General features: G+C 38.8%; 1 protein-coding gene across 7 annotated transcripts in view; it reads right to left on the bottom strand.

The window, feature by feature from the left end:
* The window catches only part of EIF4G3 (eukaryotic translation initiation factor 4 gamma 3), a 288,954-nt gene that overhangs the window by 16,499 nt on the left and 256,202 nt on the right, over positions 1-16,253 (bottom strand). For all 7 annotated transcript variants that reach the window (XM_045858600.1, XM_045858604.1, XM_045858603.1 and 4 more), the window contains 5 exons: positions 14,454-14,572; positions 12,136-12,308; positions 6,823-6,948; positions 5,325-5,406; positions 3,430-3,528 (listed from right to left, as the gene is read on the bottom strand). In XM_045858600.1, the coding sequence (XP_045714556.1) occupies positions 3,430-3,528; positions 5,325-5,406; positions 6,823-6,948; positions 12,136-12,308; positions 14,454-14,572 (599 nt within the window). The remainder of the gene's footprint in view (positions 1-3,429; positions 3,529-5,324; positions 5,407-6,822; positions 6,949-12,135; positions 12,309-14,453; positions 14,573-16,253) is intronic.

A 16,253-nucleotide genomic window follows, 5' to 3' on the forward strand; every position in this document is an offset into this window, starting at 1 on the left:
CCCCACAGATTTTGACAGCCAGAGGTTTTGAGGCTTTAGTTTCCCATGCTGGAACCCTGAATTGTATTCTGTCTTGCTCCCTAATTGTTTCTTCTAGCTTATCTGCACGCAAATATGAGAAAACCCGGTCTGCCAGCTGCTGCCTCGCCAGGCCTGGCCCATTGCCGTGCTGTGTACCCTCTCCAGCCCGGCTGTCTGTCTCCACCCCTGCTGCCAGTCTGGGTGAATGTTTCTTCTTCAAATCCTTGGTTCTCAGACTTCTATACAGTTCAATTATCTGGCTGTTCTGATTGTTTTTTGTTTTTAAATTTTCTGTTGTCCTACTTTTGGTTGTGCAAGGAGGCAAAGTGTATCTACCCATGTGTCCATCTTGGCTGGAAGTCTGTAGTTTTCTCTTATTCTCTAGCTTTGTCATCAAAGTAATATTGGCCTCACTGAATGAGTTGGGAAGTATCTCTCCTCTTCAGTTTTCTGATAAAATCGGTATAAATTTTTTTTCAGAACTGGTATGATTTCTTCCTTAAATGTCTGGTAGAGTTCAATAGTAAAACCATTGGGGCTGGAGTTTTCTTTGTAGGAATATATTTAACTATTTCAATATAATGGTAATATTCAGTTATTTATTCTTGAGTCAGTTCTAAAAGCTTGTATCTTTCAAGATATTGTTCATCTCAACTAAGCTGATATATGTTTATTGGCATGAAGATTATTCACAAAGCTCTCTATCCATTATATGTATACTCTGTATAATGTTACTACCTCTCTCATTCTTTTTATTGGTAATTTGTGCCTTCTCTTTTTAATTCTTTTTCCTTAGTAGTCAGAGGTTTATCAATTTTACCTTCCAAAGAATCAGCACTTGACTTAATTGACTTTTCTCTATTTTTTTTGTTTCACTGAGTTATGAACCTTATTATCAACTGTTTCCTATTTACTTTTCATATTTTTCTCCTTCTAATTTTGTAAGGCTGAAGCTGAGGTCACTGATTTTTGTCCTACTTTTATAAACACAGATGTTCAGTGCTAAAAATTTCACTCTAAGTACTGCTTTAGTTGTATTCCATAAAGTTTTGTATGTTGTGTTTTCATTTCCATTCAGTTTAAAATACTTTTTCTAACTTTTACTGTTTGCTTTTTTGTTTGATGCATGGGTTATTCAGAAGTGTGTTATTAAGTTTCCAAATGTGTTGCCCTCACTCTTAAAGGTTAGTTTAGTTGGAGAAGCAATTGTAGATTAACTGACATTTTCTCAACACTCTGAGGTTATTCCACTACCTTCTGGCTTTCACTACTGCTGTAGCAAAGTCTGTTTGCCCTTTGTAGGCAATAAACTTACTTCTTGTTAGCTATTTTAAAATCTTCTGTCTTTACTATTATGCGGTTTCATTAAAATGTAATTATCCTGTGTGGTACACATGTGCTTTGTATATAGATTCACATATTTCACCAGTTCTGGAAAAGTGCCAGCCATAGGCTCTCAAATATTTTCTCTTCATGAGTCATTCTATTTTTCCTTCTAGGACTCCACTTAGACACATATTAGGCTTTCTGTTTTGTCCCCTAAATTTCTTTAACATCTCTTAGAATTCTATCTAGTATGCAGTGTCTTCTTTTGAAAATTTGTCCATTTTTGACTAGTCTCTTCTTGTTTGCTCATTTCTGTGATTCCCTCTTTTTTAAAATGTTATTTTATATTTTGAGTAATAATTGCATTATCTTAGGTGTAAATCTAGCATTTGCTGTCTATTTACTCTCATTCATGGTTATTTGTTTTATTATATGTTACATGAACTCTTAGGTGTTAACTTGTACATTTAGATAATGTTAATTTGTAGAAAAAGAGGAGACCTAAGATGAGACTGTTTTTGTAAAGTGCATTTTAGTCTGCTGCTTGGAGCCAGAATAATCTTGGATTTGGGACCATTTCAACCTCTTTCAAGATCTCTGGCAGCACTTGTAACGGTACTGGCAGCATGCCCTTCAACTGTGGTGATGGTTCAGAGTTCAAATTTCATCTCTGGCTATTTTCCCCCTTACTTAAAAAACTATTTTTTTTAAAAAATACTGATTTTAGAGAAAGAGGAAAGGACAAAGAGAAAAACATCAGTGTGTTATTCCACTTATTTACGCATTTATTGGTTGATTTTGTATGTGCCCTGATGGGGGATCAAACCCACAACACTGGTGGTATACTGGAATGATACTCTAACCAAATGAGCTACCTGGCCAGGGCTCCCCTCATTCTTTTTGTTCCTTGGGAATTTCTTCTACCCTATTAGCCCAGCAATGCTAGATAAATTATGCTTTATGTAGGTTCTTATTATTGTCTCAGGAGTGCTCCCAATATATCCAGACTACAACCAATCAAAAGGAAGCTAAAATCCATAGTAACCTAAGGCAATGTCTTTATCCAATACAATATACTTACTTTATATTTATTTTCAAATTGCTTTATCATTTCTTTTTTACCTAAGAGTGATTTTTTTCTCCTTTTGCTGATTTTGTTGGCTGTCTTAGCTTTAATTTTCTACATGTTTTAAGATTTTAATTTATAGGATCACTCTGAGAGATTTTTTTTCTTTCTCAGTCACTCTTTTAGGTCTAATACTTTTATGGTTGCCTCCATCTGACCCTCACGATTCTCAGTCTAGCACCCGACTGTGTCGACCACTGGGGCTTCTGCCTCGTGGATTTCTAGATCCAGACAGCAGGCAGCCTAGTGAAGGTTCTGGCTATAAGACTGCATCAACCTCCTTTCAGTTATTTATTTATGGTATTTAACTGTATTTTATGCAGTGAGCCTGTCCCTCCCAGTCCTCTAACTTGTAAAAAAAGATTTCTAGCACCTGTTACCCACAGAAATAACTCTGGTTGTCTCTACTTGCCTTCCAATCCAGAGCTCAGACAACTTGCAGCTTAATTCTATTAGCACCTGGCTTATGAATTTCATTTCTTGTTCACGGGAATATATAGCTTCTTTTTATTTTTTTTTGTTTTATTTATTTATTTAAATTGTATTTTATTATTTATGCTATTATAGTTTTCCCAATTTCCCCCCTTTGCCCCCCTCCACCTGCCCCCTCCCTCTAGCTTGTTTTGTGTGTGTGACTAAGGCTTTTAAATTTTATCTTTTTATTTATAGCTAATGAATGCAGAGTTGAAGTGGAGTCAAAGTGACATTCTGACCATGACTCCTATTTTGGTCTAATTTTAGTAACTAGAATATTGATGAAATTATCTTCATTTTTTTTATAATACAGACCTACTATGGCTGACCCTTGAAGAACAGAGCGGTTAGGGGCACCAACCACCTGTGCAGTCAGAAATGTGTCTATAAATTAAACCGGTCCTTCACATACACATATTCCCAACCGTGGGTTAAAAATGCATACTATCAAACAGGGAGGGATAAGTCTTGTTCTTATGTACCTGCTCCAAGAGAAAATTATGTACATCTTCCCCTTCCGGCAAAAAGTCCTTCCAGCTGAGGTCAGCCTCCCTCCATAGAGCTCCCACTTTCTTATGGCTCTGAAATAGAAGTAAGTCAAAATCCAGTTACTTTTACATTGGCAAGAGAAAAAACAGATCACAGAACTGTTAAGACTGAAAAATCTGCAAAAAACCCCTTTTCTTGCAGATATGAAGTTACTTTCTTAGGACTCTTAGCAGAGAAACTGAGATGTCCGTAACGGTGAATGGCTGAAGTACAGCTGTTTAGGGTTTAACCATTTCTTTCACTGGATGACTAACCTGGGGATCTGCAAGCTGGGACCTAGACTTTATGAATATAATCACCGAAGAAGAGACCCGTGCACTGAGTTTACAAATCCAACACTGTCTCTTTTCCTAGACGGTGCCGCACGCATCTGTTACGAGAGCTATTCACCAGGCCTCACGGGCACCCCTCCTCACAGCACATCACCGCTACGCTGTCTCACATGAGAATGGCTAAGAAAAGTTGTTGCTCCTAAATCAGATATGAGAAATATTTCAAGGGAAAAGCAGCACAGGCTGACCCCAAGAAATAGAGAAGAGCTGTTGTTAGTGGAGGGGCAAGTCCACCGCTTGAATAAAGTCACGGTGATGAAGGAAAACGTGAGGGTTTGAGGCTGCAGCTGTCACCGATGACAGCGCACGTACTGATTATTTCACAGAGTGACTCGCCCAAGGCAGAGCTGGTAACGCGGTGGAGCCAGGATTTAAACTCGGGCTGTCTCACTGCAGAGTTTATGCCCTCTGAGAATTCCATTGTAGTTTTTACAAATAAAAGTTAACCAGAATTTGAATTTTTAGTAAGGACTAAAGTCAGGTAGGAGAAAAGCAGAGAATTTTGGATCTCCAAAGTAAGGTTCAATAAAAATTTTAGTGCTAGCAAGCAGAGTACTAATAATAAATAATCAATTAGAACTAAAGTCCAGGCTATTCAGTATACCTATCCGTGAATAACTGTTACACAAATGTAATACAGAAGGATTTCTGTAGATTTAGAGTGATAAATAAAATGTTGAATTTTTAAAATCAATGCCTGTAAAACAATGAAATCTATCATCTCAATATTTTTGGCTTTGGTTTGAATAAGTCAGAAATCACTCCAGAATTTTCATCCTGAGCTCTGTTTTGTTTTGACATCTTTGAGCCCAGGTGTTACAGCACCTCTGGGATTGCACACCCCTTTCCCAAACCAAACCTCTAAGGCCTCCAACATATAGCACTTGCCACACTCCTTTGAAACTACTGGTTTAGACTTGTCTATCTCCCTCTCCAGTTTATAAATTCTTTTAAGGTTTAGTTATCTTTGTAGGCTGAGATCTTGGCACAGAACTTTGCAGAGAATTATGTAGTATTTATTAAACTAAAATAAATCTAACTTTAAGACAGAAATTCACAATCTTGCAGAATAATTTTCATACATTATCTAGCCCACAATCCAAAAATAATAAAAATTAATCATTTTATGAATCCTGTCTCTTTCTTGGAAAGAGGTTTTCATTGAAATCAATTAAAAAGTATAAATAATACAGCCCTTTTGTTTCAAGAAAAGATAAAATTAGTAGCTACAAATAAAACATATCTTGAAATTTTTAAGAGTTATATCAAATCTAGTTGAGAATAGGTACTTCTTTTCCAAGTTACTAGTGAACAGAAGGACAAATACACCCCTGGAAGAAACTAGATTTAAACAGAGACCTCACTCTTTATTTCAAATAATAAAAGGAAACAGAAATTACTTGCAGTGATATCTAAGCTATTTACCAATAACCCAAGGTCAAAATCACTGCCTTTCCTAATATGCTGTTGAGTCTGATGCTCAGTTTAACACTCACCATTTGTTTGCATAGAAGGTGCAATATTTCAGAAAGCAAGACCCCAGCTCTTCCAACAGGAAGTAAAGGTTTGCAAAATTCTCTGTGAAAGATAGGAGTAGTGATTAAGTACCTCAGAATAAACTCTCTGTTCTGAAACAGTAGGCAAACAATGTGTGACAAAGAACAGACACTTTACAACCTAAGTAATACTGGGCAAGCCAAACCCAGGACATACTCGAAGTAATTTCCAACAGAAGTAGTTCAGAAACTTCAGGTTCATTTTACGCTTCATGGAGAAGCTTCGAAGGGACTTTAGAATTCCTGAGTTTTGCCTTTTAACTGCTTCAGTGATAGAAGCAGTTGCAAGGATCAGTCTCACTTAATAATCTATTTATTTATATAAACCCCACTTTAAGCTGAAAGGAGAAAAGCACCATAGATAACAAAGAGGTATGAAGCTTAGTTATTAACTGTTTTTAAGAAAAGAAGTCCCTTCCACCTTTTTTAGAATACAGCTGGAACAGAAAGGAACCTATTTTTTTCATAGCCTAAATCAGTATTTCCCAAACTGTATTTCTACAGGTTACCAATAATCATTCCTAAAGAAAATATATTGTACAGTCAATTAAGTGAGGCAATGTTAATTACACAAACCCGAATAGTTTTTACATTTTGCATTTTACTGCAGGATTCTCATAACCTTGAACGTGCTATAATTTATCCTGTGAGTGTCAAAGACAAGGGATACAGCAGTGTGCAGAGTCTGTCTAAATGAACAATTTCTTAGGAAATACTAGTCTATACAAGGTGGCAATAATTTCCCACTCATGTTCAAATTTAGGAATGCCTCAGACCTCAGTTCCTTGTATTACAACCTGAGCATGTACTATACAAGTGTCATGGTCTGTTAGGTGTCACAACACTGGAGCAACGACAGCCATAAAAGTCAGGTTAGCATTAAGTTTCCAGGAGCAAAATCACCTTCTAGTCAGTTACATGATTCTGAAGCCAAATCTATAATCGTTGCTAACCTCAATGGGCCACATGGCTATCATATCCCCATCACTTCTACAGTAAACATGACGTATAATGTAACATTTTTATATTAAAATTAGAAGTCTTAAAGAGTCACAGCTGCATCCAAGATTCTCTAAAGGCACTAAGGCAGCGACTTTCAACTGGTGTGCCACCAAGAATTTTTCAAATATACAATACTGGTCTATTAAGTCAGAGGTGCTGACCTCCTTTCTCCTAGACTGTCAAATAAAAAATGTTAACAGCCAACATAACAATACTTGTCCATATGAATGAATCAAAGTTCTATTTATATATCAGATAGGCAAAAAACATATTTTTCGGTGTGCTACAGAATTTTAGTAATTAGTTTATATGTACCACAAGATGAAAAGGATTGAAAATTGCTGCACCAAGGGACCAGCAGTATGCTAGAAGGCCAGCTGATGAGTTTTGCATCAGTTTAACGTGATATACATCAAAGGAAACAAGAACAACTTACATGATAAGTTCTCTCATGGAGATTCCGCCTTCTTTCAACATGGGCGTCACCAGTTCAGCAAGGTACAACCAAATATGGGGAATATCAATGGCCATGTCATCTGCCAATTCCAATGTTTCTGAAAAACTAAAAAAGAACACGAAAAAAATTCACATGCAAATGTAATTCAAAAGCTAAGATTAAATAAAGAGATCAAAAAGCAGTTGGTAAAGAAATACCCATTAAGCATTTGCTATGATGGGTACTGTTCTAGGCATGCAGTAGCTGGCTCTTGCTCTCAGAGGGCTTACACTGGTGTGGGGAGAGAGAGAAGAGCACGGACAAAAGCATCCTTGCAGACAGGACAACATTCTGAGGCACGGGCTGAAAGTCGATACTCTGAAGAACACGAACTATGGTACTAGGATATCCTAATACAGATGGGGGTCAGAAAATACCTCTGTAGAGAGGTGACATTTGAAAGACTTAAATGATGAAAATAAGGCAGCCACGTGAAATTCTGGAGAAACAGCTATCAATTTAATCCCACATTATAAAGATTTCATCACAGATGAGTATCATATCCTCTGAGCCAGCCAGAAGCACAGACTAAAAACCTAATAAAGACCAGACACAAAGAGAAGAAAAAGCAAAAAGCCTTATCCTTGAGGAGCTTACAATGGGGGAAAAAATGGATGGATATGAGTCTGACAACTTTACTAATAACATCATCATTACGACATGCTACCAACTGTTGTATCTTGAAGAAAAGTTAATAGTTTCAAGCTCTCATGCTATGAAATATTTCTCAATATGAAGTGAAATAAATGGGATTTGAATATAATACTTATGAAAATAAAATACAAAATATCAGGGAAATTTTCCTTAGGCTCAACAGCATAGCTATTCATTTATAATTATAAAAACAATGTAAGACTTTGTTAATTCATTATATATAAATATATAAATATATATATATATATATAAATATTATAAAGTACGAAAACAGAAGTAAATTTAACTACAGGAGACACATGCATAATTACAAGGGAATACACAGAACCTAAGAAAAAGAATGAAGGAAGGAGCATGGGCAGGCAGTAGTTGTGTTCATAGCCTTTCAGATCTCTGCACACAGAAACACCACTGGACAGCAGAGTAACCTTTCTGCAGGTGCCATTTCAAAACAGTCTGCAGATTAGCCATTTTATCCAACCCTGGGCTTCATGAATTCCTAATGCCAACTTTCTGACCTTCTAGCTTGCAATTATCTGTCATCTATTTGCAATACAACAGATACTTGACTATTCTCTCATTATGTGTAGACTTCCAGCTCAGTTAATGTGCTACTAAGGGACCATAATCTGGATGGACTCCAGGATTTCTGGGTTAATCACCCTACAATGCCCATCCATGCTCCATGGGTTAGTGGCATAGATTAAGCTGTTTAATGAGCCCACGAGCCCATGACTGCAGCCATTCTGCCTTTCAGTAGTACGTCTACTGCTATTTCATCTCCTATTACAACTAAAAGACACCCGTACTTTTGCCTTGGTTTTCTACTTCTCCAGTAGTCATGGGACTGTCTGTAGAACACAATCGCTGCCAAATCCATACTGCTGATTAAAAAAAAAAGCCTACTTGGCTGAACATAGGATTTCCATAAAACAAGCCTGATAAAAGAAGAGATATCTGTTTTCAGGTTTAAAGTTCCTAAGTCCTTTTGTGTGATTTTAAAAGAAAAATCCTAGGTGTGTAGAAGCTCCCCCACACAGTAGTCTTTGGACTACCACACTACATAGCCTACAACAATGCCTTGCATAATACTCATTTTCTGTTGGCTAAAGAATGAAATAGAGCTATACTGCACCCCTGCGCTTGGTATGCAGTGACCATGACGCCCACTGGACTGCACTTTGGTAGGGTCCACAGGTGGAACTTCAGGCATTCTCTCCCAATTTCAACTACAGGAGATGTACTTTCATTTATTTTATATACTGAGTTCCTGCCTAAAATTTAATTAAAGAAAGGAGTGCATGGTTAAAAGTTGGAATTTTAAAAAATTCAGTGAAGGTCTAATCAGAAATCTGCTAAAAAGGCAAAACAATCTAATACAGGTGGAAATGGCATTGTCAGTAGCATCTTCCCCAATTATGACAACTAAATAAAAGAGGAAATTTGGCTGTAGATAAACATGGAAGAAAGAGTAAAGACATCTAAAAATCGGACTGATCAAGTATTATTGTAAGTAATTTTAAGAATCTAGCTACAGGTGAAAGAGTGAAACAAAAGAAGATGAAAAGCCTTCTTATCCTGCAGTATCATCGCCAAAGGGTCACTACAACAAAGACCATTTAAACCTGATCCCACCTACCTATGTGAGCAAATGGGGTTTTCATCTTAACTAGCACTTCTGCATTTCTGCATTTGAAACTCAGCATGCATGTCTGTAAGCTCTGAACCCTATCTTTTCACCAAGGTGGAACTGCCACAGTGGCAAGAAAAGTTCCAAGAAGTAGTCAAGAAGGAGATAAGAATTTCCTCTCCAACAAATATTTCTCAAAGTGAAATACTAATATAGCAAGCCTCCTGAAGGACAAATATTTTGTGTTCACTGTCAACTCCAATTTCTGTCATCCTGGATTTCATTTACTAAACTTTCAAAGTGATTCCAATTCTGTGGCTAACAGTGAACTGTACTCAACTACCTTTACCAGACAGTTTTTAAAAAGATGACTTCTGAAGCCATGATACAAAATGACTGTATCAATAATGCTTGAAATGCATTCACCTATCTACCTACCTACCTACCTACCTACCTACCTGAATCGCGTCACAAAGCATTCCGATTCAAGTACTGAAAACTCTAAGAGGATGGCTTGATGTTGCCTTTGTGAAGATGTGCTTTATATATGGCAACTGTATGCTCAGAGTTGACAGAGTACCTCATAAGGAAAATTCCAAAGGATCTAAACTTTATTTATAAACAACCTAACACAAAGAGCCTATTTGAAGCTTCTGTCTAATCTAGCTTAATATATAATAGCACCGCATGCCTTAAATATTAAGGAACTGTAGGAGAAATGGAACATTAGTTGGCTGGTCAGGGCCCAGCAAACTTGGAGGCCTTCTGCTTTCTGTTTCCCAGAATCACTGCTTCGGTGACTGCTCAAAAGCTGGCACCTAACCAGCAGCAGCATCTAAGTAAGCCAACCTCAGATGGTCCCCGGCAATGCTGTGCAAAACCAGAAATCTTTGCATATTGAGACCAAAGAGACGAAAGACTTGGGGAGTTCCCATGGTTCCAATGAACTGGCCCCTCTGGACAGTGTGAACTATTTATTACTTGGGATTTTGAAGTAATTGGGAAACTGATCTATTAGCAAGAAGCCACTTTGTGGATGATGACACTAAACTATCAGTTTGTTTCCATCTTAGAAAAAATTGCCAGGCCTCTCCCTCCATTTAGGGAGGAATAGGGATTTTCGTAGTGGTCCTGGTCTAAGGACGGCCTGTTCAGGTCTATTTTAGTATTAAAAGCTAGGCCTGGAGCCACTGCATTATCTCAAACTGCAGAAGGAAGAAAAAATAGAGCAAGATGAAGTAGTTACTGAGACCCAGAGGTGTTAATTTCATTTTCAGTCTAAATAAAAGGTTGTGGTTGTGGTAGTGTTGCCAGCAGCAGCATGAGCAGCAGCAGCAGCACCAGCACCACCACTGCCAAAAACAGTGAAAGTGTGGAGACCATGACTGATGACACTCTTTCCTCAACGGAACCCGCAAAGGGAAACGCGAACGTCTGAGACAGCCTGGAAACCCAGCTCACACCTCCCAAGTTCGATTCAAGCTGGCGAAGCTGGACTACACTTCTTGGAGTCTTTCTAGAGATGGATTAACTTATGAGCATAATTTGATGAGAGATATAAAATGACAAGTAATAATCCAGCGTTCTAATTTCCAAAATTTTATGGTGACTATATCATAATATCGAGGTAAAAAGCAAGTTAGTTATAAACTAATAATAATAGTTACCGTGAATGTAGTTTCTAGGGGCTTGAAACTATAGTTGCAAGTTGGCTAGCGGCAGACGGACCTCACTTTCTTTGTGAGGGTGTGGATCCCCTCATTACTCATACTATTGACATTGGCTGGTCAGTGGAGTGAACGACATATTTCTCTTTTAAGACCGGGAAGCCATCCTGGCCTTAAAGGCCAACAATCACGGCAACTTTTACCAAAGTTTCTTATTAAGTTAATTGGGTCACATGGCCTTAATACAGTCAGTCACGGCATTCAAAGAAATCTAGCTTACTCTCGAAACACAAATTTTTCATCATCGTGGGGGCAAGTACACATTTTTCAGAACCTTGAGGACAATGCCATTTTTCATCACACACTCAAATGAGAAATTATTCCTAAGTACATTAACCATGGCATTTAATGGTTATACCGTTCTAAGAGGTTGACCGTGTCTGAAAGATACACAGTGCCAGTTCATTGCGTGCACACTGAATGTACAAGAATACATCATGAGCTTGGCAAAAAGACCTATAAGGAGCAAAATAAACAGTGCAGAATTCTCCCTGCAACCCCACTTAATGAGCATGTACCCTGAGTCAGTACGAGACGGGAGGCACAAAGCTGATGTCCGGCCCTCAGAGGTTTCAGTTCCTGTTCCCTTCGAGAGTAAGCGCCTAACAGCGATGACCGTGACTGCATGTTCATACTGTACAACACGGCTCCCACGCACTTGTGATGATGGTATCTCACGAAGACACCAGAACCCGATCCAATGAGGATCCAACACCAGGGCCAGCCCGGCTTCAGCAAGCCAGCCGTCCACGACTTGGAATTCCATATCCTCCTGTGGGGCTGACATGGGCACACAAGCATTTCCTGGCCAGAATAACCAAGGTTTTTGAAAGATTTAAGGCTTTCGGGTTTAAGTGAATTTTTCAAAAAATCTTTTCACAGAAGAAAAGTTTTCTTCCTGAAAGAATATCCAAGGGTTTACATGTAAATAGGTGGATGAAACCTCCGTTTCCCCAAGGTTAAGGGGTCTTTGCTACCTTACTTATATCACAGCATAGGTGTAACAATAAGATATATATATATATAAAAAAAAACCAGAAGATAACCTTTGTGCCCTAGCACAGTCTCCAAATTTCATCATACCAACACATTATCAATATTATACATCAACACATTATAGCAGACACACTTTTAATCTATGAAAAAAGCTAAAAACTTAAAATAGATAATGTACTTTGAAAATGAACTCCTTACTCAGAAGCCTAATAAATAAATAAAATACCACTCGAGGAGGATACTGACCCTTTGAAAAAGTCCTGTTTGCTGAGCTTTTCTGACTGCACCAGCTGATGCAGGAGGCGGCCCATGTGGTCCCTGGTGATCTGGCTCCTCTCCAGGGTGGACTCCACCCCCGCCCGCACGAACACGTGCAGCGGGCCCTGGGCACTCAGCTCCTCCACACACTGCATGGCTTCCTGTCCGAGCAGCAAAGAAAAGCTTACCCCAAAATCTAGACCGCATTACCAGAGGGTTAAAATAAATTTAAAATCTTTTACTTATGACAAACTCAGTAGAAAGTTCTGCAAACAAGACAGTTTTCACAGACAATTTTTAAAACATTAACACAGCCCAGTGAAATGCAGGCTGATGTGGGCAATATAAGTCATATTTGGAAATAGAAGACGTGTGTCTTTGTAAAGCAAATATGTCTAGGTTAACAATTTTATTAAACATCACTCAAAGGACCAGAGTCAAAAATGTATTTTTCTATACAATGTTTACCTATTTTATGATCATTTAAAAAACTGAAAATGGCATATTATGAAATAGAAATTCAAAGTCATGATTCAAAGGCCTTACTTAAAACGGCAACTGAGGTCACACTGCCGGGGTATGTTAATATTTGCAAACTCTTCAACGAGACAGGCCTTCTTTCACAGGAAAGTTAATACGGTTAGCTTAAGTACTAAGAACGATGAACTTCTCAGGGTGTGTGGCCTGCTAAGTGTTTCTCACCGTGGGGCGATCTGGCCAGGCCCACTGCCTTCGGCATAGAGGGCGGCTGCATCGCTAACACGGCAGAGAGCCACCTGCCCTCCCCTACCTCAGCTCTGAGTGTGAGTGAGATGCTTCGGTTTCGCCTCTGAAGGGACGGGCTCTGCTGAGGGGAAGGTGCGTGCGAGAAGGGGAGCCCATGGCTTCCTGCTGTTCCAGGATCCAATTACACACCCGACATCGCAGGCCATGACGTCTCTTCTGACTCCTTTAACCTACATCTGTCCTTTCCCTCGTTTTTGTTTTATGACATTGGCATTTTTCAAACATTTGGGCCAGGCTATCATGTAAAACTGTTTCTTACATGTACTTTTAACCAATCAGCCTTCGGTTTCCAGCTCCATCTGCAGCTCATGCACATCTGTGGTCTTCTAAATAAATGATCACCCATCCTCCTAATTTCCGCCTTCCGGAATGCTGCTGCTCTCTCTTCCCTGTGCTTCGCGTCCTCGCAGGGTGGGGCCCCATTTCAATAGCGTCGTCACCACCATAATGCCTTTTCATCTATCGTAGCCTTTCCTCGTTCTGGGTCTCTCATATTTCTCTACTTCCATGCAAGGAAAAAACTGTGCTGCTAGTTTACAAGAATACTCACTTCCTAAGGCTCTAATGAACAAATCCCAGGATGTAAAGTACATTCGTTGGCTCTCTTCTGTTAACGTTCATCTATTTTTGCTGTGTTTTCAAGGGCTCTGCAAAGTACTCCTCTCCAACTTGCTTATCATCAAACTTTTCCCTACTTCTGAATATTGGACAATTCTAGAGCTGGAGGCTTTTAGAAGGCTGGGCTATAGCTAACCAAGATGATTTTTTACACTGGAAAGTAGATTTTAACTAGGTTGTTAAGGGAACAAGCAAGCTTGAAAGAATTCATTATATATGTTAAAGCAGAAGTACTTAATATATCTGACCAAAGCCTTTGCTTACTCCAGATCCCCAAATTAGGTCCCATTACATGATCTCTCCTAAGATCCTAAATAGTTCTACTAGTATTTACTATTACTACAATTTAAAAATGCATTTGTGGAGTTACCTATTTATGGTCATTCTCTGCCACTAGAATGTACGAAGTCAGGCAGAGTATCTCTCATATTCACTACCATCCTAAAGTGAAGGTCAAAGAGAAGGTCAGGTTAAAGGAGGGCAAATGCAAAGCTGTGACTTGAAATGTTTACTTAGGCTGTCTGACCCTGGCACACTGCTCACTCCTTTGTGACTCAGTTTTCTGCTTAATAAAAAAAAAAGGTAATGTCAGACACACTGTAAAGTTAATATAAGAATGATGATAAACTGTAAAAATCACGAGGTATGATATGATCACTCCATAGTGGGGATGGGCAGGTACCCATTCCTGCCTCCTGCCACTTGCCCTTGCGATCCACAGCATCAATGTAAAAGACGGTACTTGGCGGAAAGGAATCAGGGCTGTGCAAGCTGAGCTGCGCTGGACTTGGCCACACACTCCAAGTGTCATCGGTTCACCATCACAACGGACTTAGGCCAGAATCAAGTGATTGTGTGTGTCACAGGGCTTACGCTGTTGTTGCTGTTTTAAATTCATTTACCTTAAAATCATTAATGTGTAGAAATTCATCAATGATAGATCTGGACTTCCTCTCTATTTCCTCTTCTGACAATGAAGGCTTGTCAGACGCTGATGTCGTTGGAATTTCTGGTTTCACTACTAGAGAGGTTTAAACAAAGCAAGAAAGTAAAAATGACAAAAATTATTATTAAAATGGTGGGATCATGGTTGATAATGTTTACATGTTGTTGTCACTTTTTTCCCAATAAAAGCATTAAAAATAGACAAATTTGATAAAGTAACTCACCTAAAAGCAGAATATAGAGACATTCATTTTAGAATAAATATACACTAAGTACTTTCATGATCCACGACAAGTAAAAGGATAGAGGAATATGCTAAACATTTGTAATTAAAGCTTCTGTGTCCATTTCTGTAGTCTGACTTCCTCCCACTGCTTCAGTGATGGAGAGCTCAGGAGGCCTGCACAACGGAGCACAGAGCTCTAGCCGCGCTGGCCTTTGGCAACTGCTAGAACACGACATGGTTCTGTCTACTGCTACTCTGTTCATGGTACTTCCCATCTGGAATGCTCTTTCTCTGTTCCACCCTGTCCTGCCCTACGAACCTGTCTTAACTCCTACGGTCCTTCAGAAGTTAGGGAAGCCTTCCCTGACACATGTCTGTGTCAGTTCTAGATAGTTCAAGTACTCCCTTAGAACTATGACCATTTTTCCCTCTCAGCATTTTTCTCCGTTTGTACTTCTCCGTGATATTTTGTGGAATTATGTGATAAAGTTCCTCCTGACGCAGGAGACTGAAGGGTGGGAGCAGGGAATGAGTGCCCAGAAGTCACGAGCTGCTCAGTGTGCACGTGGTGACGGGATAAATGACTGAGACAATACACATGCGCAGGGCAGCTGTGCTACATTATTCACTGTACGCGTTATTTTCATGTCCTATTTTATTACGTTCCCAAAATACCTAACACAGATAGGAAAGCTACGTATCCTTAAAGCTAAAAGATCTGAAGTGTGTATCCGTTGGGTGAAGACATTTCAACTTGCTTCTGAAATCCATTTAGAGACAATAGTTAAAAGACACAATTTACATAGTAAAACAAATAGAAAGTTATAAAGATGTTATAAACCACCACTATTACTTCAGGATTAAGAATTACAAGGTGCTAAAAATGATCTTTAAACTATTTTCATCACCTTCATCATGACCTCTACTACATTTTGAAAACTTTTGTATATGTCAGATAACATTCTCAGTAGTTACATTTATTGACTTCTTATTTAATCTTAATAACCCTACACTTGTTATCCCCATGTAATGAACAAGGAACCTGAAACAAGATAGGTTAAATACATGAAACAGTTTTTAGAGCATCATCTGAGTCATTCCTCTAAGCATATACATGCTAAACATATACAGCAACCACAGAGGTTACCAAGAAAGATAAACACAACAAGACAATCTGATTCTCTCTCTTTGGTTTGCCTCTCTTTGGTCTGACAGTGGCTCAATGTCAGAATTTCCATACATTTGAGGGGCTCTACAAAAGCATACACACTCTAATGCACAGTGGGGTGTTATTTAGGGAATGTGTAAGAAGTTCAGATTGCTTAACATACAGCAAGAGGAACCCATCACCATCACGTTGACAGAGGAAGAAAAGAATTTACAAATTGCTGAACTAAGGGCTACTTGGGGAGTAAGAACTATGTTACAAAACTATGAGGATGCCCTTTAACTTAAAAAAAAAAATCCTTACCCGAGGATATGCTTATTGATTTTTAGAGAGAGAGGAAGGGAGGGAGAGAGGAAGAGAGAC

The sequence above is a fragment of the Phyllostomus hastatus genome, unplaced genomic scaffold (assembly GCF_019186645.2).
Source record: "Phyllostomus hastatus isolate PE091 unplaced genomic scaffold, TTU_PhHast_1.1 phas_scaffold_182, whole genome shotgun sequence".
Lineage (NCBI taxonomy): Eukaryota > Metazoa > Chordata > Mammalia > Chiroptera > Phyllostomidae > Phyllostomus > Phyllostomus hastatus.